The following is a 25997-nucleotide window of genomic DNA, read 5'->3' as shown; positions in this document are numbered from 1 at the left end:
TGTGTTATGGCCAATGACATCAGTCTTCCCTGGGAATGTGCTATTACTTAGGCTAATGCCATAATCTTTGCTGTTCAGCTATTGAAAAGTTATAAAATTTCAATCATCAGAAATATCAACATTATTTAAACTCTATGTGGAACTATTCTATATTCCAATTCTTCTGTGGTAACCTCAAAGACAAGTGACACCTGCTTTTACTCCTGACAGTGGAAATAACTGTCTTTTTTAAAACTTCTTGTATTCAAGAGTTCCCTTTCATCCTTACACTTTATTCCATAACGATAGCAGCTTTGACTGCAAAGCAAGAGACATGTAACCATAAACAAGACTTATCTCAAGCCTTCAACAGAGGAGGTTTCTGCTTGGTTGGGAAGATGGTTGATGCCAAAACAATTTCTCAGAGAGCCACTATGTGCTAAATAATCAGTTCAGGCAAGGGCATTAGGTACAGATCCCTAGCCTGTGATGGGCTGAGGGATGGAACAAGCTGTTGGGAGAAGCACGCCCTCCAGCTGTCCTTAGCTCTCCTGCTGATGCTTGTGGGCTGGCAGCTTACCCAATACACGCTTGTTTTTCTTTCTGCAACAGGACATTAGCAGTGCTTGACTCTAGTGTGGCAAGGAAAGCCACACTAGCTCTCTGTGTCAAGTAGAGAACAGGACTGAAAGTACCCATTCTCCTTTTAGCTAGCATCAGCGGCTGGGTGTTATTTATGGGGGACTCTTCCCTTCCACTCCCCCAGTGGTATGTAAATAGTATTTTTTAAACTATCACTGCAGCCTTGATGACCAGGGAAATTCCAGCTTTGGCAAGGTTTATAAGGAGAGCTAGTACCCTGTATAATGATCAACTGATGCAGTAAGGGAACCTTCAGTATTTATTTACTGAATACTAGCAAACCCTAGTGTTTAGAATATATTTCTCTTCCTTCTTTCTAAAGTGGCACCTTCTTTCTGGTATGTGGTACCAGACCTGATAATTCAGAACAGAGTGTTGTTCATTTTTTTTCTCCCTCCGGAAGCAGAAGCACTTTTAACTGGTGTAAACAGAGATCACAGATACACCTCTGTTCAGTTCACTCTCAGGAACAGAAAAAAGCATGTTCCAGTTACCTTAGCAGCAAATATTTTGGTTCCAAAGAAAGGCCATTTCCGGGCCACCGTCAAATAAATTCGAATGCATTCTGGTGGAGAGCATCCCTGCAGCACCATCCACTTTGATGCCAACTTGTCAGCCAGTTGCCTTACAGAAGCCAAGACATAAAACAGCATTATTTAGTAATGTCTCCCAAGGAAAGATGAGTCAAACATAATAGTTAATAAATGTACCTCTTATTCCAAAAATGCCATTCCACACAGCACTAAGGACAGGGCTTTTAGCACTGACAGTTATGAGGGTTGCACAACCTCAGTTTATTTTAGCGTTTTCTCTACTTCCATCATTCTTTTACTACTAGTATTCTGTAATACCCAGGAATCCCAGTCACATACAGGTTGCTCACTGGTGTATATATTAAACAACTGTAGCTACAAACACTCAGGCAGCTGTTAACAGTAAAATCCTGTCCAGATTATCTTCACATTCAATTATACTCTCACTTTGACATCCTAACTTGTCTGTAGCATGCTCTATGTGGAGCGGCAATATATTAATGCACTCTTGACTTGGCTCAATAGGGATGGTTTGGCAGCTATCTTGCTACATGCAAATGGAATTGCTTCCAAAAGGAGAGAATCATGTTAGTTCCACCACTGCATCCCTAAGTAGCTTTCGATCTGTAAGATGACTGTTCTCTCTCTTTAAAACAGTTAGCTGAGATCCATGGCAGCATCTGAATTATGTACTTGAGGTCTCTGCATTGTGTGTGAGAATTCCCAAGACAGAACATCAAAAAGCCCTTTAAGAGTATGTTCTACCAGAATTACTGCATGGCCTGAAGCAGCCCATATGTGCTAGCTTTATGGCTGGTTGCAAAAGTCAGGCATCTGGATTCAATTGACACTTGGGGGAAGGATAAAACAAAAATTCAGAAACAGAATTCATCTTATGCTTAGGATAGGGTCTGTTGGAACTGAGATGCCCAACTGGGAAGTGAAAGGCTTAAACTTCTTGTCTAAGGGAAAATTAGTTGGTGATTTGGCTCTTTTTATAATAGTTAACTGCCATTTTCTTTTAAAGGAACCTTTTCCTAACACTTGGTGGTTTTCTTTAAGTTTCTACATCAAATAATCTTCACAGGGCTCCTTCAAACTTCTTAAATATAAAGACAGAATTTTGCGAATAAAATTTGTTTTCAGTGCAAAGTATAGAAGAACCAACAGTTTACCTGAGCTGTTCCGAAGTAATGTTTTGCTTGTAGCGTTTGGGGTAGAACTTATCTAAGACCTGGTGGAGAAGGTGCTGCATTTTCGATTGTGATGTTCCCCCAGGACTTGAAGATCCTGGTCGATCCAAGTCGCCATATTCCACCTAAGACAACGTTATAGTTTATAGTGTAACAGAACTATGGGAGTGGGAAGCACAGGAGGGGGTACTGCAGTAGAACATTCCATGAATTCCCATACTGGTAACTCCTGTGTCTATTAGTCACGCCAAAAGACACCATTAGGCTGGGGAATTTTGTGTGCAGCATTTACCATAGTAAATGTATACAACAGAGCAACTACTGAGACATGACTGCCCAAGGAATTCTTTACTGATCTAAGACAATGAAACAAGATCTTGTTTCAGCTACTTACTATAGAAAGACAATTCTGTATAACTGCTAAGCTTTTGAGGGTTATTTTCAATTGGCCAATTAGAACAACAGTGTATTTCTAGTTTGGACAACATTCCCAGCTTCTTCATCTCAGTTTACACTGTTTTAATAAATGCCACAACCAGTTTCAGCAAAGTAAGAAACTATTATCCTGCTTATCATGCCCACAACCCATACTGTGTTTTTTATCTGGTAAAATGCTAATGCAAGCCTGGAGATCTAATGGAGAATCCTGCATGATGCTCTTCATAAGAGGCTATTGGCAGTATAACAAGAAAAATTTTTGCTATTGATAGAATTTTAGTAGTGATACCATTTCCATATCTCTACTAAGGCACTACTAATTGGAGCAGTACCGGGGATACTCCAGCCTCACTGTTTCACTGGGGTTTTTTTCAATATTTTTCTTCAGAAAGAAAGGAGAGACACTCCTATAGCACATTTCTCTACAGCAAGAGGTGTTCTAACAACATACATATGCTGGTATAATGTGTTTGGCATGGTACATCTCAGACTATGTTTGGTAAAAAAACCCTAAAACAACAAACACTTTTGATGTAAAAGACAGCTGCTTAGTCAAAGGAGTTCAGTGCACAGCTGAAGTCCCTGGAGGACAAAAGAGAGAATTTCTACCCATAACCATACTCACCTGAGCCATCAGAGCCACCATTTCCAGAGCTAATTCCTTATTAACAGGAAACCTTCCATTGGCTATTTCATTGCTGACTTGGAAGGCCAGTAGCAACCGCTCACGGTCTGTCTCACCTTTGGCCTGGCTCCGAAAATATAGCCTAAAACATAGAGAGGATTGTGAAGATAGAAAGGTATTGTGAACTGAAAGTAGAGGTGGAAACTTTAATCAAAGTGAGTAAAAAATAAGAGTGGGGTGATTTTTTTTTGCCCTCTTTCTCCAAAGTAAACTTTGGGTATTTGAGGGGTACTGGAACAGAGATTTGGAAGCTGAGGTGCTTCCCTTATGAACAAGATCTGGGCAAGGAGACTCAAACATGCTTTCTATCTTTGGAAGCCATTTGAATTCTGTAAGCCAATCACTTCAAGATAGGGAAGCCTTATTAAACACAGGTAAATTGGAGTCCATTCATCCCCTTCAAGCACAGACAGACAATATTTAAAATATGGTCTTCTCTGCTTATCACAGAATACAGAGCTACCTCTGCTTTACATGTATACACATCTACATAGAGGTCTTGTAGACTTGCAATTTTTACCGGCTTTGGCTTGACCACTTACACTGCTATTCTTATTTTAAAAAGTCTTCAGTTTGCTTCAGCAGGAAGAAGATGACCCAATTAGGAGCCTTTATTTCAAAAATCAAAGAATCATTCTTGCAAGTGAAAGCTTCCAACTGTTTTTGTTCCCTTCACACCTGCAATTCTTTGACTCAGTATAGCAAGATGACTAGTGGGGGTTGAAGACACCAGCTTGGGTAATGCTTCCCAGAACCTCATGCATGCCTATATACAGACCACACCATCTAATTCAAGTATCAATTTAAAGCTGCATCTTTATATTCCACAATATTACATATACTCCACAATATACTACTATATATATTCCACAATATAATCATTCCAGTGGGTCAGTTTATTTTCATTTTAAGATTAACACCACCATTGGGACCATATTGACCTTACACATGTCTTATCAGAGTCCCTGGTGTTAGAATAGCCCAACCTTGGAAAGACCTTATTAAAAACACCCTTGTGTCCAGTCTAGGCACATTCCAGTCCAACAAAATACCACAAAGTTTCATCCCTGAAACAAATACTGCCTTCTGGGTCAAAAGCAATAACTTCTGCTTCCACCTCTGTTATACCAAAGGTGACAGAAGTCTCTTTCCACCATTACAGTCAACAAGATCTTCATATGTTGTCCTGGGTTCAGCAGTAGCAGTCATTTTTCTCCTTCTTAGTAGCTGGTGCAGTGCTGTGTTTTTGACTTTCAGCCTGGGAACAGAGCTGATAACACCGATGTTTTTAGTTGTTGCTCAGTAATGTTTACTCTGACCAAGGACTTTCTGAGTCTCAAGCTCTGCCAGGGAGGAGGAGAAGTCGGGAGGAAGCAGAGACAGGGCACCTGACCCAAACTAGCCAAAGGGGTATTCCATACCACAGCATGTCATGCCCAGTATATAAACTGGGGGCAGTTACCCAGAAGCGCTAGATCACTGCTCGGGTCAGGCTGGGTATCGCTCAGTGGGTGGTGAGCAGTTGTATTCTCTTCCCTTGTTATTTCCTTTATCATTATTGTTATTATAGAATCATAGAATAGCTAGGGTTGGAAAGGACCTTAAGATCATCTAGTTCCAACCCCCCTGCCATAGGCAGGGACACCCCACACTAAACCATGCCACCCAAGGCCTCATCCAACCTGGCCTTGAACACTGCCAAGGATGGAACATTTACAACCTCCCTGGGCAACCCATTCCAGTGCCTCACCACTCTTACAGTAAAGAATGTCTTCCTTATATCCAATCTAAACTTCCCCTGTTTAAGTTTGAACCCATTACCCCTTGTCCTGTCACTACAGTCCCTGATGAAGAGTCCCTCCCCAGCATCCTTGCAGGCCCCCTTCAGATACTGGAAGGCTGCTATGAGGTCTCCATGCAGCCTTCTCTTCTCCAGGCTGAATAGCCCCAACTTTCTCAGCCTGTCTTCATACGGGAGGTGCTGCAGTCCCCTGATCATGCTCGTGGCCCTCCTCTGGACTTGTTCCAACAGTTCCATGTCCTTTTTATTTTGAGGACACCAGAACTGCACACAATACTCCAAGTGAGGTCTCACGAGAGCAGAGTAGAAGGGCAGGATCACCTCCTTCGACCTGCTGGTCACGCTCCTTTTGATGCAGCCAGGATACAGTTGGCTTTCTGGGCTGTGAGCGCACACTGAAGCCGGCTCATGTTCATTTTTTCATTGACCAACACCCCCAAGTCCTTCTCTGCAGGGCTGCTCTGAATCTCTTCTCTGCCCAACCTGTAGCTGTGTCTGGGATTGCTGCGACCCGGGTGTAGGACCTTGCACTTGGCATGGCTAAACTTCATCAGGTTGGCATCAGCCCACCTCACAAGTGTGTCGAGGTCCCTCTGGATGGCATCCCTTCCCTCCGGCATATCAACCGAACCACGCAGCTTGGTGTCATTGGCAAACTTGCTGAGGGCGCACTCAATCCCACTGTCCATGTCACCGACAAAGATGTTGAACAAGACCGGTCCCAACACCAATCCCTGAGGGACACCACTCGTTACCGGTCTCCAGCCGGACATTGAGCCATTGACCACAACTCTTTGCGTGTGGCGTATTGTTGGTAGAAGCATTGGTTTGTGTTATACCTTAGTTACCGAACCATTCTTATCTCAGCCCATGAGAGTTACATTCTTTTGATTCTCCTCCCCATCCCTCTGGGAGCAGGGGAGAGGAAAGGGGGGGGAGTGAGTGAGCAGCTGTGTAGTTTTGGGTTGCCAGCTGGGCTTAAACCACCACATATGCTCAATAGAGATCTTTATCTCTTTTTGGTTTTTGTGTGGTCTTTGTTTCGCCTGAAAAGAGAATTCACATGCAGAAAGCCGTTTCTTGTTCTCGTATACAGCTCTCCATTCATGACAATTCAGATTTCATGTCTGTATTATAAATGATGAACTTGTTCCAATTTTTGGTTTAGATCTTTGTCTCGTACTTCCCTTCTCTACCATCTCTCATCATCTAACTTGTAACATTTCTTTCTTTATAAAGTCTGGGCACTGCTACTACATGTCTGTTCTACAGCTCAAGCTATTTAGAGTATTGTTCTTATATCTTTTTCATCTTTGTGATTCTTCACTTAATTGCAAGTTTCAGCATGTTTGTTTTCACTGGTGATTTTTCCCTCAGGTCTCTCCTCCTCTCACCTAACACACATCATTTAATTACACTTTAGGATCTAGGCAAATTAAATTGTGCCAAGTATATCTTATTGTGCTACAGCTACTTGTTAACTCATTTTAAGTCTCTTCTGCTATTGCAAAGTGGTTTTGGTTTTACTTCTAGGCCATATGCCTTCTTTTATACGTGTACTACACGCAAAAGTCATCACATCTCATGTAGGATTTGAACCCATCTTAACTAAAATAGTTTTGGCACTAACAGTACTATAAATTACTGGACATCTACAGAGATATATGCAGTCTAGAAATGTTTAATTAACAGCAGTAGTGAGCACAACCAACAAAGCACAGTACCTGTTCTTATAGGTCAACTTCACAATTCTTGTGCCACCTTCATATTTCCCGGGATGCAATTCTTTTAAGGCTTGTTCCCATTTAGAAATGACATCACAGATCTTTAAATAAAATATTATGGAGAAAGGAGAGATAAACTGAGGTGAAATGTATTGTCAAGGCTTGAAGGGAAAGTACGTGAAAAAGGTATTGTGGAACACAGAAGATAAACAAACAGACTGGATCAGTATAAACAACCAAAAGTGACATGCAATTCCTTTTTCTATTACACAGCATGTAATAATTAAAGCATTCCAATTGAAAACTCCAGCTCTAATCTGCAGGGAACCATGTGTAAATGAATTCTGGTCTCATAGCAACCTTGTGGTTATGTCTATGTTAGCAAGTAGCAAAGCCCAGGAGAAGATCCGCACAGTGAAACACCTAAGACTCTATGCCCAAGTGTATGAGTTTCTAAGTGTTTTCCTTTGGACTAGTGTCGTGGTTCAGTCTGATCAAATGGCCTGAAAACTTCCTACTATGTTGGATCACATCTTCCAGTTCATGCTTCATGTAAAAAGAATCCATTTCATGCTTTCTGAAGTTGCTCCTTGATGTGAATCAAAGCATGGTTAACAGGAATGATTGGTAGGTTTGCTTCAGAGTGCTCCCCTGAGCCAAACTAAAAGACTAATGTGTCTTCTGCATAGCAACTGTCAACATAGAATCATAGAATAGTTAGGGTTGGAAAGGACCTTAAGATCATCTAGTTCCAACCCCCCTGCCATAGGCAGGGACACCCCACACTAAACCATGTCACCCAGGGCCTCATCCAACCTGGCCTTGAACACCGCCAAGAACGGAGCATTCACAACCTCCCTGGGCAACCCATTCCAGTGCCTCACCACCCTTTACTCACAGTAAAGAATGTCTTCCTTATATTCAACCTAAACTTCCCCTGTTTAAGTTTGAACCCGTTACCCCTTGTCCTGTCACTACAGTCCCTGATGAAGAGTCCATCCCCAGCACCCTTGTAGGCCCCCTTCAGATACTGAAAGGCTGCTATGAGGTCTCCATGCAGCCTTCTCTTCTCCAGGCTGAACAGCCCCAACTTTCTCAGCCTGTCTTCATACAGGAGGTGCTCCAGTCCCCTGATCATGCTCATGGCCCTCCTCTGGACTTGTTCCAACAGTTCCATGTCCTTTTTATTTTGAGGACACCAGAACTGCACACAATACTCCAAGTGAGGTCTCATGATAGCAGAGTAGAGGGGCAAGATCACCTCCTTTGACCTGCTGGTCACGCTCCTCTTGATGCAGCCCAGGATACAGTTGGCTTTCTGGGCTGTGAGCGCACACTGCCGGCTCATGTTCATTTTTTCATTGACCAACACCCCCAAGTCCTTCTCCACAGGGCTGCTCTGAATCTCTTCTCTGCCCAGTCTGTAGCTGCGCCTGGGATTGCTGCGACCCAGGTGTAGGACCTTGCACTTGGCATGGCTAAACTTCATCAGGTTGGCATCAGCCCACCTCACAAGTGTGTCAAGGTCCCTCTGGATGGCATCCCTTCCCTCCAGCATATCAGCCGAACCACACAGCTTGGTGTCATTGGCAAACTTGCTGAGGGCGCACTCAATCCCACTGTCCATGTCACCGACAAAGATGTTGAACAAGACTGGTCCCAACACCGATCCCTGAGGGTCACCACTTGTTACCAGTCTCCAGCCGGACATCAAGCCATTGACCACAACTCTTTCTGTGCAGCCATCCAGCCAGTTCTTTATCCACCGAGTGGTCCACTCATCAAATTGATGTGTTTCCAATTTAGAGACAAGGATGTCATGTGGGACAGTGTTGAACGCTTTGCACAAATCCAGGTATGGCTAAACCAAACACCTTTGTATGTGAATGTCCAAACTTTGGGAACATTCGGTCCTAGATTCCAACTTCATAACTCAGACATATTTTTAGTAATAGCATGGTTGATTTCTTCGGTTTCATTCAGCTTCTACTGATTATTTCATTCCTTTTACAAGTTGCTTAATAAAGGCCCCAACTTCTCTTTTGATAGCATCTCAATAAAAGGAATGTGACCATAATAAGCCACATGAAATACATAATCAGATATGCTAATCCTCTCTTAAGAAGCTACTGAGGTAGCCTTTGCAAGGAAATAATAACCAGATAATATCCTGTAAAAGTGGTGCCTTTGATAGTCTCAACTCCTTCATTTACTCTAATATCTCCTCTCTCCAAACAGTTGTTCAGCTACCAGAAAAGCTCCAGATTATCAGATCTGTATCAGGCCATGAAAGAGAAATATATCATTTGGCACCTCCTGTGGGAGTGTCCTCTTCCAACTATCTAATTTAAAGTTACTGGTATCTTCTCCCTCTGTTGCCCAATGTGAAATTTTATGCTGTGTAAAACGATGTTCCTTACAGGTATCAGAGACTCTTCAAAGTTGTCACTTTGAATGTGACAACAAAAGTTATCAGTATGACATTCATATGACAAATCTTTCTCCCAGATTTGTTCCAAAATCTGATGTGTCTCATTCATGGCTAGCCTGCTCACTTAAGGCAGTCATCCATCCACAGTGTGGGTAAAAATCTCCATATGAAAGACAAATGTTAATACTCTATCTGCTTTCCTTTTCTCTTGATGTGAGCCACTCCTCTCTTTTTAAAGTGAAGGCTTAATCAGTAAAGAGCTTTCCTCCCTAAGTACACCCATTGACAATAAAAGCTTTATTTATCCAGAGAAAGCAAGGAGATACTTCATAAATATTATTACAATATATGGGACTTACAGAGACATGCCAAGAGACTCACAGCCTAACATAAATTTGTCTCAATTAGGAGTGTCACATTTGATGTTAGTTGTGATATCTGACCACGCTAGCTTGCTCAGTCATGTTTTAATTTTGTAGTCAAGACAAATTAAAACTTGTATTTGTGCTAAAATCTAAGCTGACTTTTCAAAAAATGACCAATTTATCACCTACTAAACAGAATATGCTTCATCTTAACTAGTATCTCAGACTAGACATATAATTATAGAATCACAGAATCATTTAGGTTGGAAAACACCTTTAAGATCATTGAGTCCAAGTGTTAACTGAGCACTGCCAAGTCCACCACTAAATCATGTCCGTAAGCACTACATCTACACATCTTTTAAATACCTCCAGGAATGGTGACTCAACCACTTCCCTGGACAGCCTGTTCCAGTGCTTGACAACACTTTCGCTGAAGAATTTTTTTCCTAATACCCAGACTAAACCTCCTCTGTTGAAACTTGAGATCATATGCTCTTGTCTTATCACTTGTTACTTGGGAAAAGAGACCGATCCCCACCTCACTACAACCTCCATTCAGGTAGTTATAAGAAAGCATTAAGGTCTCCCTTGAGCCTCCTCTTCTTCAGACTAAACCACCCCAGTTCCTCCAACTGTTCCACGTAAGACTTGTGCTGTATGTAAACCCTTCACCAGCTTTGTTGCCCTCTTATGGACATGCTCCAGCACCTCAATGTATTTCTCATGGTGAAGGGCCCAGAACTGAACACAGTAGTTGAGGTGCAGCCTCACCAGTGCTGAGTACAGAGGGACGATCACTGCCCTGGCCCTGCTGGCCAGAGTTTTTGATACAGGCCAGGATGCCATTGGCCTTCTTGGCTGCCTGGGCACAAGCTGGCTCATGTTTAGCCAGCTGTCAACCAGTACCCTGCCCAGATCTTTTTCTGCCAACCAGCTTTCCAGCCACTCTTCCCCAAGCCTGTAGCATTGCATGGGGTTGCTGTGGCTCGATTGCATAATTAATATCTCATCTCTGAAAACTAATCTAGATAAACAATACCAAAGTGTATTTGCTCTTGCTGCATTAAGAAAAATGTATTAGCCATTTAGCAGCTCTTCAAAGATGTATGCTGGATGTAGCAGAGGGGAAAAAAAATTACCTTCATGTTACCCTGCAGGCAATGTTCCAAATTTCTTCCAGAAGGATCATCTGTGAAGAGAGAAAATCCCATGTGGGATGGTTTCCTCATTCCTGTCTCCTGGTTCAGTCGCTGGATGAATTCATCAACTGTTGAGGAACCATCAAAACCTACAACCTGCAATGAAAGAGGAGTCGGTTGATGATAGCTTTCAAGAAACATGACATTGATGGATATCACAGCTACTGTAGCCTGGTTTCCTACAGAGTGATGTCTGAGGATTGACTGCCAGCTCCAGTGACAGCACTTACATATTGTTTCCTCTCACATTGCATTCTTTCTCATACTGTGAAACTTGTGACATCTCTGTGTTTTCCCCCAGCTACCTTTTCTTCCTATGATCTGTAGAGCTGAGGCTGGATTCCCTTCATTTTCTCAGGAAAAATGGCTAAAATAGCAAAAAGGAGAAATAGCATCTATCTCCCAATATCTGATACATTCAACACCATGGTGCCACCCACATGAAGGAGGCAGGTTATAATACAGTCCTCTAGTGCCCAGAAGAAAGGCAGCTGTGGTGGCTCACCTGGTAGGTTCCGTTCATGAAGTGTACTGGGATGCTGAATGGGAGTGAGTGGTGGTAGGGATTTCTCAGCAGGATTGACACAATCTCCATCCGGGAGGGCTTGGTTTCCCGCTCACCAGTCTGCACAGTGCGGTCTACTGATCTCTGGCAGTAGATGGCATACTTGCCTATTTCACTCCTAGGTGAAGATGTGGAGAAAAGCCACAAACATGCTTTAAATGCCATGTCCTCTTCCATTTCCCATGCCATGACAAAGCATTCTTCCCTCAGGCTTTTGCTCAAGCAAAGATACATCTCTATGTAGATATCCTCATTCATCTCAACAGACTAACAGCTCAAGTGAAAAGCTACAAAACAAATCCCAACTCCAAGGATCTGTAAAATTAAGGTAGACAGTGGACTCTCTAGGAAGTGCAAGAGCATTCCCTGCTCCTAGATGGACTGGACATAGTATAGGAATACCCTCTTCTACACCCTGTTGCCATCATAATATCCATTAAACCAAGACCAGTTTATCCTCCAACTCATCATCATACCAGCAGAACTTAGTTACTATCATGTCAAGTCCTTGTAAGTATTAATAATAAGTTGTAATGCATTGGTCTCACAGGATTATATAAATTGTGTTTATCAACTTACATAGTTATAAAACTTCTAAGTTTCCATGTATTAATCCTATCTGCCAATCAAGAGACCCAGAGATTCAAAGCAGCTCAGGTTTGTTGGTAGTTCAATACAGCATAGGGATAGTTGCTGATAAGATCAGTTTACTGCCTACTGACAAAAGAGCTGCAATGAACAGCACTAAGAGGATATAAGTGTCTCTAAAGCCAGGCACTCACACCTTTTGCAAAAATGTTTAGAATTCATATACTGAATAAGTTCTGAAATGGAAGAATTTATATGAATTTATAGCTGTGCTATCACTTTGCAGAGGAAATTAATTTCATTCAAGATGCCTTCAGAAGCTCAGTACATGATTAAATCTCCACTTAAACCCCTCTAAGCAATATGGAAGTCAGGAGCTCTAACTTTTTATATATTTTACATACTGCTCACCTCCCCAGTAATTCATTTACACAATTTTCAAATTGAGAATCTTGCTTTGATGAGAAGCTGTTGTGTCTGGCTTCCAAATGCTCCTGAGCCTTGTGTCTTCTAACATAGCAGTGTATCACACTGTTCTTCTTCTCTTAGAGACCAGATGTATACTCTAAGGTCACCTTTCATGACAAACAATAGCTAGAATGAAGATCTAGTGTAAATCTAGATCACAGGCATTACGCAGTGTAAACATTCTAGTGTATTGTTTGCTGTATGAAACAGGGGAAGCCTATCTATTTAACTGGTCAAGAAACAGCCATACCTGCTCCATCTAAAGAGACACAAGTCTAAAGCTAGGCAGAAGGACGTAAGTCTTATTTAGCAACTGCTCTATATATAACCTAAACTGATGAATATAAGCACAGTTTGCTGTTATTTCTGTATGTTTTGGTGTGGGTTTTTTTCCTAGCCCTAATATTGTTTCATAGCTAGATTGCATACATACATTTCCTCTTTGCTTCTACTTAAAGTTTATTTGTTATAAAGGTACTCTGAGGCTAAGAACCTGGCAGACCATTAGCATAGTAATGCTTGAAACTGATGTAAATCGATTTCACAGAGCCCAGCTCATCCTTATGAAATTTAATAGTCCCTAACAGTAGAGTAGCTCCACTGCTGAGTTTGTGAGAATGGGCTCCTTTGAAGAGCTGGTAATGAACAAGTTTTAAGAGCTGGTTTCTAGTACTAGCCAAAAGATCCCCAACAAGTTGCCTTAGCCAGCGGAGAGAAAGCCTGAACATCAAGGAGTACCTGATATTTGTATTTTTGCATCTGAGAAGACATAGCAAATGTGAGGCAGCATATAAGAAAATAGAAAAAAACTTGGTAAGAGGAGTACAGAGATTTCCTTTGCAATACCCGACTTTCAACTGAGTTCCAAAGAAGACTGGTATTTGAATAGGAATATTTGTTTGAAACCACCCTTTTACCTATGTCTTAGCAACAGTATATTGTTGCAACAGACAATTAGACATCTCCAGCTGTGAACTCTCAGCCAAGGGCACAGGGAGACTTGCTGAAGACCAGATCACCATGGAAACCAAGAGCACAGCATGAACACGGGAAAACACTTCTGCCTTACAGTAGATCTTGCACTGTTTTCTCATAAGGAAAGTGTTAGATGCCAAAGAGGTAACAGAAAACAGTACTAGCATGTATTTCAGGTTTGTTAATTTTTCCTACTTTTTATAATGTTCTCTGCCTCACTTCTGTCAGCATGCCTACTAACCTGGCGACAGAGTGTAATTACATAAAATTCTAAAAATTCATCCTAAATAATTACTTAGGTCTTTCTGTTAATGAAAGAAAGTATCTGCATCAGCAAAAAAAACCTCCCTATGTAGCTCTAGTTATATCTGCAGAAAGTTCTTTTGCTAGTATAAGTCACTCAGTTTTGTGAACTAGCTTAATATAAGTGACAAAATAATGTGAATGATTGAAAGGGGACTACACCATACCATTTGGAAGCTTCTGTTCCCTCCCTTAACTTACTGTTGCAGGTGTGTGTTACAAAATTGCTTCTATCTTTATCCATAGTGAATGCAAAAGGCAATCAGCTTAGCAGAAGAAAATGCTGTTACGGTTTTTACCTGGGGTCAGCATGTCGCTGCAAGTGCTGTTTGATGTACCAGAGGAAGTGATGTTGAGGCAGGAATAGAGGAGCACACAAAGCCAGGAGCTGCCAGCACTGTGAACATAAAACTGGACATCATTCTTGTTCTGTACTTCTTGCCTGTTGTCTTTCACAGAATACTGCAACCAAAATGTTGGATGGTGTCTAACGCTTTTGGGAGTGACCATTTTAGACATGTGGTTCAAAATGCTTCAAAGGGAAGTGATAGTCAGAGGACAGACTGTTCTTTTCAATTTTTTTTCCCTATTTGTAACTGCAGATCATAGCAAAGAATACATTGGTGAATTTTTATTTAAATTAGACCCATTATTGTTCAGCCAGATTTTATTTTCTCATTTGAGTTGGGAATATTATAATCAAATATGTACATTCATGCTGCAACTTACTGATTTACCCAATAATTATAGTGTAAAAATCAGATTTCATGCTTAATAGTGCTATTAATTATTTGTGTGCTGTTGATTAATTAAAATGGAAATAAAAATTAATACCATGTGACAATTATAGCTAGCCAACATGAGCTATGAATTTTGATTCTAAATATGGTCCAAATAGATTGTTTGCAACTGGTAAATGGTTAAATTCAAACTAAAATATATTTTGCAAGTAGGTTACATTTGCGATGTTTTTCTTTACACATCAGTGCCAAGATTCTCTTTCCTCCAACACACCTTTAGTATTAGCAGAGTTTTATGAGAACCAGTCTCATGGCTGATTATTAAAAATATGGCATTAAATCAAAAGCATTTGCAGAGTGGAAGTGACAAAAGGGTAACTGACCTGAATGACTGAGTGGTTCTGGGGCTGTCGGCAGCTGGTCTGTTTAATAAGCTGACAGTAAATTTCATTCTGCAGCTCAGTATGTGTCAAGCAGACCTGCAGTGCTGTCTGGGCAAGTGTTACGTGGTAATCAATAGAGGGTGCCTCCACAGGGACATTGATGAACAGCTGACAGGACTGTAAAATGGTGGAAATTAGTCAACGGAATACAGCCATTTTTCTCTGGTGCTTTTCAGACCAGGTTCTCCAGAGGTATTACAATTAAATCTAAATAACCTTGAGAGGAGGGAGGAGAATAAGCACTTCATTCCCATCCTTCTGTTTTAGTTGTGGCAACTAGAAAATTTATTCAACCTCCCACAGCCTGAGGAGCTCACAAGTCAGCAAGAGACTTGAGGGGAAAGTGTGCTTCCTGTCTTCCACGCCTATGCTTTACCTTGCTAAGACTGTCCAAGTCTTACTGTTGATCTTACACTTAAAGAATGCAAAAATCAAATTTCCAATGGCTTCACCATTGATCTTACTGACACAACTGAGTTTCCTAGTAAATTGTTTCTGTTTCCTTCAATCCAACTATTAGAGAGGAAAGGGGAAGGTATAGCTAACTTTGAAGTGTAAAGCCTATGGGGGATATTACTTCTAAACCTAGGTTCCCTACAAGTAAAAGTTAAACCTCCAGAGGATCAATGACACCTAATACCTAACGGTCCTATTATAACTAAATGACGCAGCAGGCTTGTCTAAAGGAACCAGTGGTGGCAGTAACTGTTGTGACAAACAACAGGAGCAAATAATGTTGCTGTGACAAACAACAGGAGCAAATAATATTGCTGTCCTAACAACAGAGCAAAATAATTGAAACCCATCAATGTCTGTTTAAATACCTTAAAAAGTTTCAGAGCTTCAGTCTGTAGGGCCTCTGAAGGCAGAGTGGTGAGGGATGTCTGCAACCCATCCTTACTGTAGCACAACATAGGATGTTTCCACAGAGGACAACCTGAGGTAGCAGGTGGGCAAAAAATGCTGGGTCAGAAACAGCAGACAGATAACAGTGTCCACATTGAAAAGGAGCCCTGATGAAATGGCAAAGCACCCAAGAAAGTAGTACTGAGATAGGCCACATTTATCTCTGGTGCCACTTCACTGACTTCAGCAAAGCCTGCCATGAACAAGGAGTCACTAGCAGTATTAGCCATCAGAAGTATTGCCATTTTCAATCCTGCTATGTCAGAGCTTCTCATCAGCTGGATTCTAGTGAGAAACTGCTCAGCTCTGCATTCAGTCAAGAGACACAAACTCTGCTAGAGCAGCTGCCTGTAATGGGGATTTTTGTTAGTGCAAGTCACTATTCAACAGTAAGCAAGGTTCACATACAGCTCTAGGAATATGAGTGTGCAGGAAAAGAGTATGAAGTACAAATGCATGTTAATACACATTTGAGAACATGGTGCATAAACATACATGAATGAGGAAGTATCAAAGATGATGAGGAACAGATGAGCATGGATGTAGGTGTGAGGGCTTACATGTGCAGACAGAGGAACAGATGTGAAGGCCAACGTGCATGAAGAGAAAAACAGTGTGCATGAGTATATTTAGAAAAGAGAGCATGTGTTTGTATGGTCAAGATTCCCAGGAATGGAAAATCAGGACTGACAATAACAGGAAAAATTAAAGCCCCAGTTCTTTAATTTAATTTTAATTAATGTTACAGACATTTCAGATGCTTTGATACATTATGTGACAATGTGACTTAACTAGTTTCACTACAATACTTGTATCCTCTCTGGAGATGTTATTGTGGAACTATGGGAGAAGGACACTAGATCACATGCTGTTTTACTGCAAATCTCCTTCTCTCACCTTTGGCTGGATTAAAACTGGGAATTGAAGTTACCTTTCCTTACGCTTTGCTACCATGGAAAAGAGTTTGTGGTTTCTACTTACTAGGGTCTCCCTCTGCGTCCAATAGTTTTCCAATGAGTTGTTCATATGATGTGCCCACTGTGGCATTACTGCTACCAGCTGCTACAGTCAGATGGTACAGCCAGGTATTCTAGGCACAAAGATGAAAACAATACGGGTCAATTCCTGTTTTCTATAAAGAGGTTCAGTCTGTACACCCCATTTGTTCACTGATACCAAAAAGTCTCTCTCTCCAAACAGACTGCCTTTTATACCTTCTCCTGTTTGGTGCGAATGAGTAAGTATGTGGGACTCTGGTCCTGTGGGTGAATCACCAACGTACAGTGAGATGAGAGAAGTCCTCCACCAGTGGCTTCATAATCTTCATCAGAGTCATAGGAACGGTCTACTTCTTCCACTTTGGACTCACGTATAAGCAGATGTCCTAGGGGACACTGTAAGGAAGAGAAGCAGTTAGGTAAATGCAGCTAATCTCCCACCATGGATGGGGAACACTGGGAAAGAAAACCCAGGTCAAAATGTTAGCAGTTCTGTAAAATGTAAGAAATAAACTATAATTCAGTGTTTAACTAATGTAATTATATAATCTTGCATTTCTAAAGGATTTCTTTCATCAACTAAACTACTTACAAGCTATGTTACTATTTCTATTATTTTTCTTGGGAGACCATCTAGAGGTCAGAATGAGAATATGCAAATAAAGAGGTGGCTTTCCCATAAGGTACTATTTTCTTCCCATTATACTTGGCAGGGTCCTTTCCTTGGGGAAAGGAATTACCTTGTCTTCATGATTTCGATAGTAATAAAAAGTTTTTCCAATCAGTGCACACCAGACCAGCTTAGAGTGACCATGCTTGACCTGTCAGGAGAACAAAAAAATACATGTTTTTAACATCAGCAGTATTGCTGGAATGATTTTTTAGCATTTGAATTTTAATTCAACTTTCCCTTGAAACCTTGCATATATTATTTGTTCTATGCTAATATGAGCTCCTCGCAAAATATACAGGGCACCACTTCCAAAAGCAGATAATAATTTGATGGGAAATAAGTGCTTATGGAAATGGATCTAAGATTTTGTGAAGTATTTCACCAATTCATCACAACCTGCCATGTCTATATCTTGAAATACAATATTAAGAATGACCTTTTAGAGATTATAAAACCAAATCATTTCATCTCAGCAGGAAGTGACTTGTCAACATGTAGTCTAGGGAACTGCTTCCTATTGCAGATGAAACAGCTTCAGATGCAGGCTGTCTTTAGCCATCTTTAGATGCTGACCAGAATTACATTTAAAAATTCATAGTAACTTGCTATGCAAAACTAATGCATGGAAATGGCATAGAGCATAAGAATTTTCAGCCATTGTACTTTCTTTGTACTAATGTGCATGTAGTCTGTTATGATGGAAATAAATGCTAACCTATAACCATACAAGCCTATTTCTTTGAAACTCTCCTATAACACCAAGTCCAGATCAATGAAATGTGACATTTAACAGGATTTCCTGATCATTTGTTGGTTTTTTGTTTGTTTCTTTTTTCCTGGGACATGCTGTCAGTTCTGTTGAAGAAAAGCACACATAACCTAGATATTTGATATTACTTAGTATTTGACAAAGTCAGTATCTCTCAGTAGCCTTGCTTGTCCCATTCCTTATAATTTATATAAATGTTCCTGCCTCTGAAATACAGAAATCTACTACCACTCTCTTTCTTTCCCCACTTTTTTCCCCCAGTATTAAAATACTGATTTCTTACTGACATTTACTGTGCAAACTGAGTGGTACACTGTCAATACTGAACTAAACTGGATACAGTAAACAGTATTTTACCTTGGTGAGCCAACCTTTCACAGTGGGTTTAGAATCACTATGAGGAATGCCAACAGGACTGGTCACTTGCACTCTGATGATACTCTGTAGGACATGAATCCATTCCTCCAGGATATTAGGAGAGTCTGCTGTCAGGAAGTAGGTTCTCTTTTCTGTCATGAGCTGGAAGGAAAAGGAATGAGCCAGTATAAATATACACACCTACATAGCTTTTCTTCAGCTGCTGAGCTTCATTGTTCCATACAGATTATTTTTTTTTTTTTGGTGGTTCAGGAGGGATTTTGGAAGGGGGATGAGAAAAAAGGTGCTAACCCTCAAAGCCCAAGTGAAAGAACTGAAACCCAGATGAACTAAATTCTCATGAGCTCTCTTGCTGTTTCTGTTGGATAGTGTGGCTTTGTCTCCTCTCTTATCCTATCTTGTTTCTCAGTGCTGCTAATTTTTCATTTTAAAGGTGACTACATAAATGGTTATTTTTTTCCTGCCTTCACTTTATATTGCATTCTGCCTTCAATGGCTTGTGACTTTGAGAGGAAAGATGCTATGTATTTAACAGTATTAAGCCTTAGCAACTTCAGTTCCATAAGGGCAGAAGGTAGATAACAGGTCAGGCTATGAACCTGTCAGTCAGAAAATAAGAGAAACTTTAATGCTACCTTTATAATGGAATCCTCTACAAAAATGACTTAAAACTGAACCCAGTGATGGGCTAACTTCTAATACTTCAGAAGCTGCATTCTAATAGGAATTCAATACTTCAGATGCTTCTTCAGATCCTCCAGACATGTAAAGTCAGGCTAGCAATCTTGTGAGAGGGATCATTCAGAAAGAGGAGATCCTAGGTGCTACCTGGTTTTATTTGTTACAAGAATCACTTTCCCCCACAGATTTCAAGCTCTCAGTCCTAAATGCAAAAAAAGGATAGTGGTATGGTGTAAAATAAAACAAAAATAAAGGAGAAATTCTTTCAATTTCAAAAACTCTATTTGGGTTACAATTTAGCTCTTTCCCCATTATTTATTAAACTAAATGCCTGGCTTGTGCCAGGAAAACACAGGGGCCAGATAGAAGTTGATACCAATTAATATTGGTATCAATTGGTACATACAGCACCATTCAGCCTGAAATAAATGCTCTCTCATGCAGCCACTCAGTGAGTGGTTATCTGCAGGATGAAAAAGCAATGCTTACCTGGAACGTTTGGGACCCTTCACATCTGACAATTTGGCACGAGGAATTCAGCTCCATCTGCCCTTGTGGTTTGCGGATAACGTCACTCTGAGGAAAGAAAAGCAAACAACTTTTTCAAAAAACATCAGATAGGTCTTAGAGTACTTAAATACAGCATAATATGCATGTGCAGGTTGGAGTCTGCATTAATGAGCTGGAAAGGACAGCTTGCCAAGTGGAATATGAGACAGTGTGATCCCATTGCAATGATGAACCAAAAGCTTTCTCAGTAGCAGCAGGCAATATAATGAGGTAATGACAACAAGTACTATGTTATGAGGTCCAGACTGGACATCAGAAAAAAAAGCAACAAAACAACCAACCCTTTGTCACTGGGAAGGCAATACAACACCAAACAGCTACCAAGGCAGTGGCTGAATTTCCAACTGTGGAAGTTTTCAAGATTCAGCTGAACAAAGCCATGGGTAGTTTGATCTACAGCTGGTGACAGTCCCTCTTCAATGCATCAGTTGGACTAGTCCCTCCCAACCAACAATCTAAATTCTGCATCTTTATGAAATTATTTTCTATATATGTGTATGTATATATCATGTATGTATAATTTGCTTGTGAATTCTGATGGATAAACCTACTATCAGAAATAAAGATGCATTGTGCCCTAGGGTGTATTTTTGCCTTGTCAGAATATGACAGCTGAAAAAATAAAGAAGTTGAAAATAAATCTTCTCAATATTCCTGACTTGTAAGCAAAGATGTGTATATACACAGAAATACTGTGTAATTTATGCAGGTATTGGAGGAAATTGCTGTGATCAGAAGAAAAAAGTATGGAAAGTGAATATCCCTAAATATAATTCTCTGTAACGTAGCTAAGTGCAGCAGAATAACGAAGGCCAACAGGAAATGTGTTTTACTGAATATATAAATTTTGAATGCATAATGCTAGGATTTTTAAAATAATGTAACTTCATTTGAAATGTTGTGAGTTATAAAAGTTATTTGAAAAGGTTTGAATGTACAAACATGTTCTCTCAATATTGTTTCACTGATCAGTGTAAGACAGCATTTTGCGTGAAAGCTTATTTTCAGTTTTATCCTTGTTTTCTAATACTTCCATGTCCATGTAGGAGGGTGAAAATGAAAGAATCCATCTTTCTTTCCCCTGAAAGCTGTAGTTTTGCTCAAAGGCCCCTATACTGAGTATGTATCTGCACCCTCCTCATATTGTAACGTATTTTTCATTTATTTTCATCTTAAACATGACCAAAGCTGGGCCATGGCATGCCTTCTGCTTTTCATCATCTGTACAAAGTTAACTGGTAGGTATCAAGCTTCTGTTCTCCTGACCAATCTTCCATCTCCTGGAAACTGCCACCACAAGGAGCTTCCTTGCCTAAGCAGAGACCCACAGTTGAACCTGTTGGTCAGACTTAAAGCTCTCTGGCAGGACATTCTGAGTCCACTCTGCCAGTGGTATCAGCCTGGAACTGTTTCTGCAGACAGCCTTCCCTGTGCCTCCACACAGGAGTAAATGTGACTCACCGGAGACTTGTAGTACATGATTTGTCTGTTTCTTAGAACAAACCATCTCCTCTTCCACATCTTCACCTGGCTGCCCATTTTCAGCAAGTAACCAGATTTCTCCATGGGTTCCTGGAGGGCAAACAACAAAGGGTAGAAGACGTTATCTTGCATTACTCAAAATACAAATGAAAGAATGCTGAAATCAAGCTCAGACATTTGCTGATCTCCATCCTTTTCTACCTTACTCTGCCTGATGGGAGTAGCAGCCATCCAAGGTCAATGTTCCCTGCTAAACATGAAAGAGTCCTAGAATATATGTGTAGCTGCAAATATTCCACTGTGGTGTTTTAGAAAAGAGGGTACCTAAAGATCATTTCATTGACTGTTTCAGGCACTGAAAACTTGTCTTCCTGCCATAACAGTGATTTTCCAAATAAAAATGAAAGCTGGCTCTTAGTCATTAGACTCTTGTTCCTTGTCTGCTTGATCACTTAAATCAAAACTACAAAATTTAATGCTGCCCATGCTTGAGGCTTTGGTGTGTTTTTTTTTTTTTTTCTAGACCAAAATATTCTATCCTTTCTCCTTTTTCATCTGAATTTCCAAACTTGTCTGTCACAAAAGTGGAAGGCCTTCATTAAAGTAGAAAACGACTACAGGAAACCAGTACAGGTCATCAGGAAAGAATACAGCCCTTGATGCTTATACTTTTATCTAACCACATAACAGAAATTACACCTTCTTCTGAAGCATCAGATAGTGTGTTTTGATACAAACCAGCTGGACTAACAGCCCAATCTATTACAGCATCACTTTGCAGGAGATAATATATTGTAGCTATGCTTTTTCTCTTTCAAGAACAAGGATCTGTTTGCATCTCTGCACAGCTGAGAGGTAGCAAGACTTACTGTGCAGATTCCACCATCGGTGGAATAGGAAGATGTTCGCTGTAGCTTATGTTCTGGCTCTGAATAGTCACCATCCAAGGAGTAGGCATCAGGAGGAACGGCATAATCACTTTCAGAGCTCAGTGAGGACACAGATACACCTGTTAAAAATTAAGGAAATAATGAGAATAATGGCTAGACAGAAGTATGTACTGAATACTGCACACTCTGAAAACTGAGTTCACCATTAAAGCGGTTTTGTTCATGAAGAACAAATCAGATCAGCCTTTGGAAATTCAAATACCACTAACCAAACTTCTGATACCATTTTTTTCCTTAGGAAGACAAGCAGTGAGAGTGAGTTTTGGATACTGACAGTGTACAGTGTAAGAAATTTCTGCTGGATAAACAGAGACTATATATTACACACATATACGTATGTATGTATACACATATATCTATAAATCAACAGACTTGTTATCCAAAGCACAGACATGCTGTTTTCAGCTTGGAAACATCCACTATAAAACATCAAGTCCCTCTCATTCTAAGTAAATTCATTCTCAATGACCAGCAATGAGGCTTTGCTTTCTGTGAATCTTCCACCACATGGCAATGTGCAGATACATCACAGCCAATGTATCACAACAGAAGTTAAGACTAGATGAAATGGATTTTTATTTTATTGACTACCAATCATATTGAAAATTCCATTCACGGATCCAGTTTAACCTTCCCTGCAGTCAGGAATAACTGGCCTAGCCAGGACCCAAATCACCTGATGCCTCGCAAAGATAGGAAATACTTGCTTACTGATCATGAAATTATCAGCCAGTGACAGAGACAAAAAACATTTCCTTTAAGGTGTCAGTACTAGCTTGCTTACAAGGACAAGTCACAGTAAAAGTATGGATAGCTTCACTAGATATGTGATGAATTTGGGAGATCAATCCTTCCCACAATCTGAGTTTACCAAGTGCCTGGATGAAAAACTATGAGCAGTAAAAGCCTATCTAAGAGGACAGATTTCTACTGAGTAGCTGTTGATGCCTGCACACGTTCTGGGAGAACTCCTTATTAGCATCACAAGGCTAACCATTTGCCTGTCACTGATGACACTCTTCAGAACATGCTGTCTTACCCATGAGGACAGAGTTCATGCTGCTCAGTAGCAATACTCTGACTTTACCTCTCTTCACTGCTCGAGGGCTGCCTGGCACGCTAGCTTTCCTGTTCTTGGACCCAGCAGTAGAAGTCCTGAAGCTGGCATGGGAACCACAGTCATCATCAGAACCTGAAGACTCATCTAAGAAAGGCACGTTGCTGATCTGCACGGCTTTCTGGAAAACAGACCTGTGTGGTCAGTGCATGAGGAAAGAGTTTCCCCAGGACAATCCTTGCTCAGTAAGGAGACAGAACAATCAGTACACACCCTTCGTTTTCACACTGCCTTGCCCACTACTGTCCAAGGGCTCCTAATTTCCTCCCATTCTAGTCTGAGAACTTCCAAACTGGACTCTCTAGTCTGATCTGTTTACGTGTCCTCAGGTTACACCCTCCTGCTCTTCCACAAGCCCCGGGCTTCCCCGTAAGGTCTCAAGAACCCTCTTTCATTTTATTTTATTGTTTAGACTACACCCACTATCAACCCCAGCTTCTACTGCCTCATAGTGCACACAGCAGCTTCCTGGACTAAAACTTGCTGCAGTGTTCTGTATTCCTAAATACATTTATCATCTGCTACTCCTGCATTCTTTTGGTGTCCAGTACTTCCTAACATTCTCTAATTTCCTTTCCTTCACTGCACAGCTTCACCCCATTCTTTCTCAAATCACTAGCAGCCCTGGACCATGCTTTTCATAACAGGAAAAGTGAGGTAACTCCTTACCCCTTTCAGCGTAGTGTAGACTGGCACTGTGACATTTCTGTAGATGAGACAGGTAAATGGCCCAGAAGCTGAACACGAGAAACTGGAAACTGGGAAAATTCAGAGAGCAAGAGAGCAAATAATACAAGCTGTTGAAAAGGAGAAAGTTTTAATGGAGAGATACATGTATGTATGAAAAAACTTATGTAGCCTCTTGGAACATCAAATAATGGAAAACTGCCATCCCGGACAGTCTGGCCTCAGAAAGGCTAGGTTATAGTAACTATATGTAATATAGTATATAGTAACTATGTGTTACTAATTACGTGCAATTCCCAGAGACAGCTGCAATGCTCCCTTCATTTAGCCTGTAAGACATCTTGCCCACCCTGTGCTCCCCATAGTACAATGGCAACCCAGTGCACGATGTGCAAACAGGTAGAAGCTGTAACGAGGAAGGTGATGGTGAATTGCAAGAGTAAAAACAGGCCACAGACATGGAGAGGCAGAACAGTGTCAGAAAAAATGATGGAGATAACCCTGAAGATGTCACTGAATGTAGGGGCTCAAACAGATCAGATGTATCCTCATCCCTTCCTTTCTTTATTGTGGCTATCTACAAAATCAGATTTAGTTTGAAAACAGGCAAGGAAATGAAGAAATCTGAACAGCCAGAAGATCAGGTCCCATACTGTCACTGTAAACTCCCTCTAAGGATGGATCTTGTCTAGAACTTACAGCAGGTGGAAGTATCATTCACTGTGGCCACTTCGGACAACCTCATGCCAGACTTCGCCACAGCATAGATTCGACTCTCCTGGAACAATAATACCATGAAGAGCAACGGTCAGACAAAAACATGATTCCCGCAAAAAGAAATGCTCATGTCACAGAATCACGTCACAATCACACCTTTGGTCTGGAAGGAGGGGCCCTCTAAGAAAGATTGCTCTATTCCACCAGACGATGTGTGAATGACATTAGTAAAAACAGGCATCTGTGTGTGATTCCCTGAATCACAACAGGTTTGTCTTATAAATGCTACAGAGATTGTATCCACAGATGTAAACACCTACATGTAATTATCAATAAATTATTATATCACAGCTTGGAAAAGCTGTTTCTTTTCACTTTATTAAACAATGTATTAAAATGAACCAAGAAACCCCCTAAACCAGGACAATTTATTGAGTCACCACCTGAAAAGGATTCCTATTCTCTGACGATGGAACGAAAGAAATGCCTGGAGTAATCTCAATAAGCCTATGTCTCAGTTATAACAACATACGGAGCTTTCAGTTTAAAGGATCTCTTAGTGCTTCACAAATTGATAAAAATTCCAGGGAGGGAACCCAAACCTGCAACTAAATGCAATGCTATGACTAAGACATCAACCAGTCTAAAATGGATAAAAATCAAGGCTAGGAATCCTCTTGCTGCTCCTTAAAGCATACAACCAATCACCATCAGTTAACATACATAATACATATACATGAAAGTATCTAAGACTGCAAAGCCAAGTACACCAAAAAAAGTACAATAGAGAAATAGTATTTTCTGTATGTATATACATGATGATTTAGTCTCTAATGAAACATTACATGCTTTTTTTTTTCCCCAGACACTTCTTATTCAGGGCACATAATAGGCATTTCTTACTGATTAAGCTGCTATTTAACATGCTATTCATACTTTAGCAATTGATATAGTTGGATACATTAATTTGACTGTGGTCTGAAGACAAAAGAAT

At 40.6% G+C, this 25997-nt stretch overlaps 1 protein-coding gene across 1 annotated transcript in view; it reads right to left on the bottom strand.

Annotated features, from left to right (window-relative positions):
- Positions 1-25997, bottom strand: part of PLEKHH1 (pleckstrin homology, MyTH4 and FERM domain containing H1) — a gene marked incomplete at both ends in the record, with an annotated part of 55037 nt that overhangs the window by 1719 nt on the left and 27321 nt on the right. The window contains 19 exons of the mRNA XM_080618848.1: positions 1116-1245; positions 2330-2472; positions 3411-3552; positions 6996-7096; positions 10934-11089; positions 11499-11676; positions 14192-14289; positions 15016-15192; positions 15900-16012; positions 16963-17071; positions 17196-17375; positions 17720-17800; positions 18779-18940; positions 19970-20056; positions 21512-21622; positions 22402-22541; positions 23570-23720; positions 24269-24357; positions 24986-25064. Of these exons, the coding sequence (XP_080474974.1) occupies positions 1116-1245; positions 2330-2472; positions 3411-3552; positions 6996-7096; positions 10934-11089; positions 11499-11676; positions 14192-14289; positions 15016-15192; positions 15900-16012; positions 16963-17071; positions 17196-17375; positions 17720-17800; positions 18779-18940; positions 19970-20056; positions 21512-21622; positions 22402-22541; positions 23570-23720; positions 24269-24357; positions 24986-25064 (2427 nt within the window). The remainder of the gene's footprint in view (positions 1-1115; positions 1246-2329; positions 2473-3410; positions 3553-6995; positions 7097-10933; positions 11090-11498; positions 11677-14191; positions 14290-15015; positions 15193-15899; positions 16013-16962; positions 17072-17195; positions 17376-17719; positions 17801-18778; positions 18941-19969; positions 20057-21511; positions 21623-22401; positions 22542-23569; positions 23721-24268; positions 24358-24985; positions 25065-25997) is intronic.

Source organism: Psittacula echo, assembly GCF_963264785.1.
Source record: "Psittacula echo genome assembly, chromosome: 5".
In the NCBI taxonomy this organism is placed as follows: domain Eukaryota; kingdom Metazoa; phylum Chordata; class Aves; order Psittaciformes; family Psittacidae; genus Psittacula; species Psittacula echo.
The sequence above is the reverse complement of the archived record's forward strand: the minus strand, read 5'-3'. Positions and strand labels throughout refer to the sequence as shown.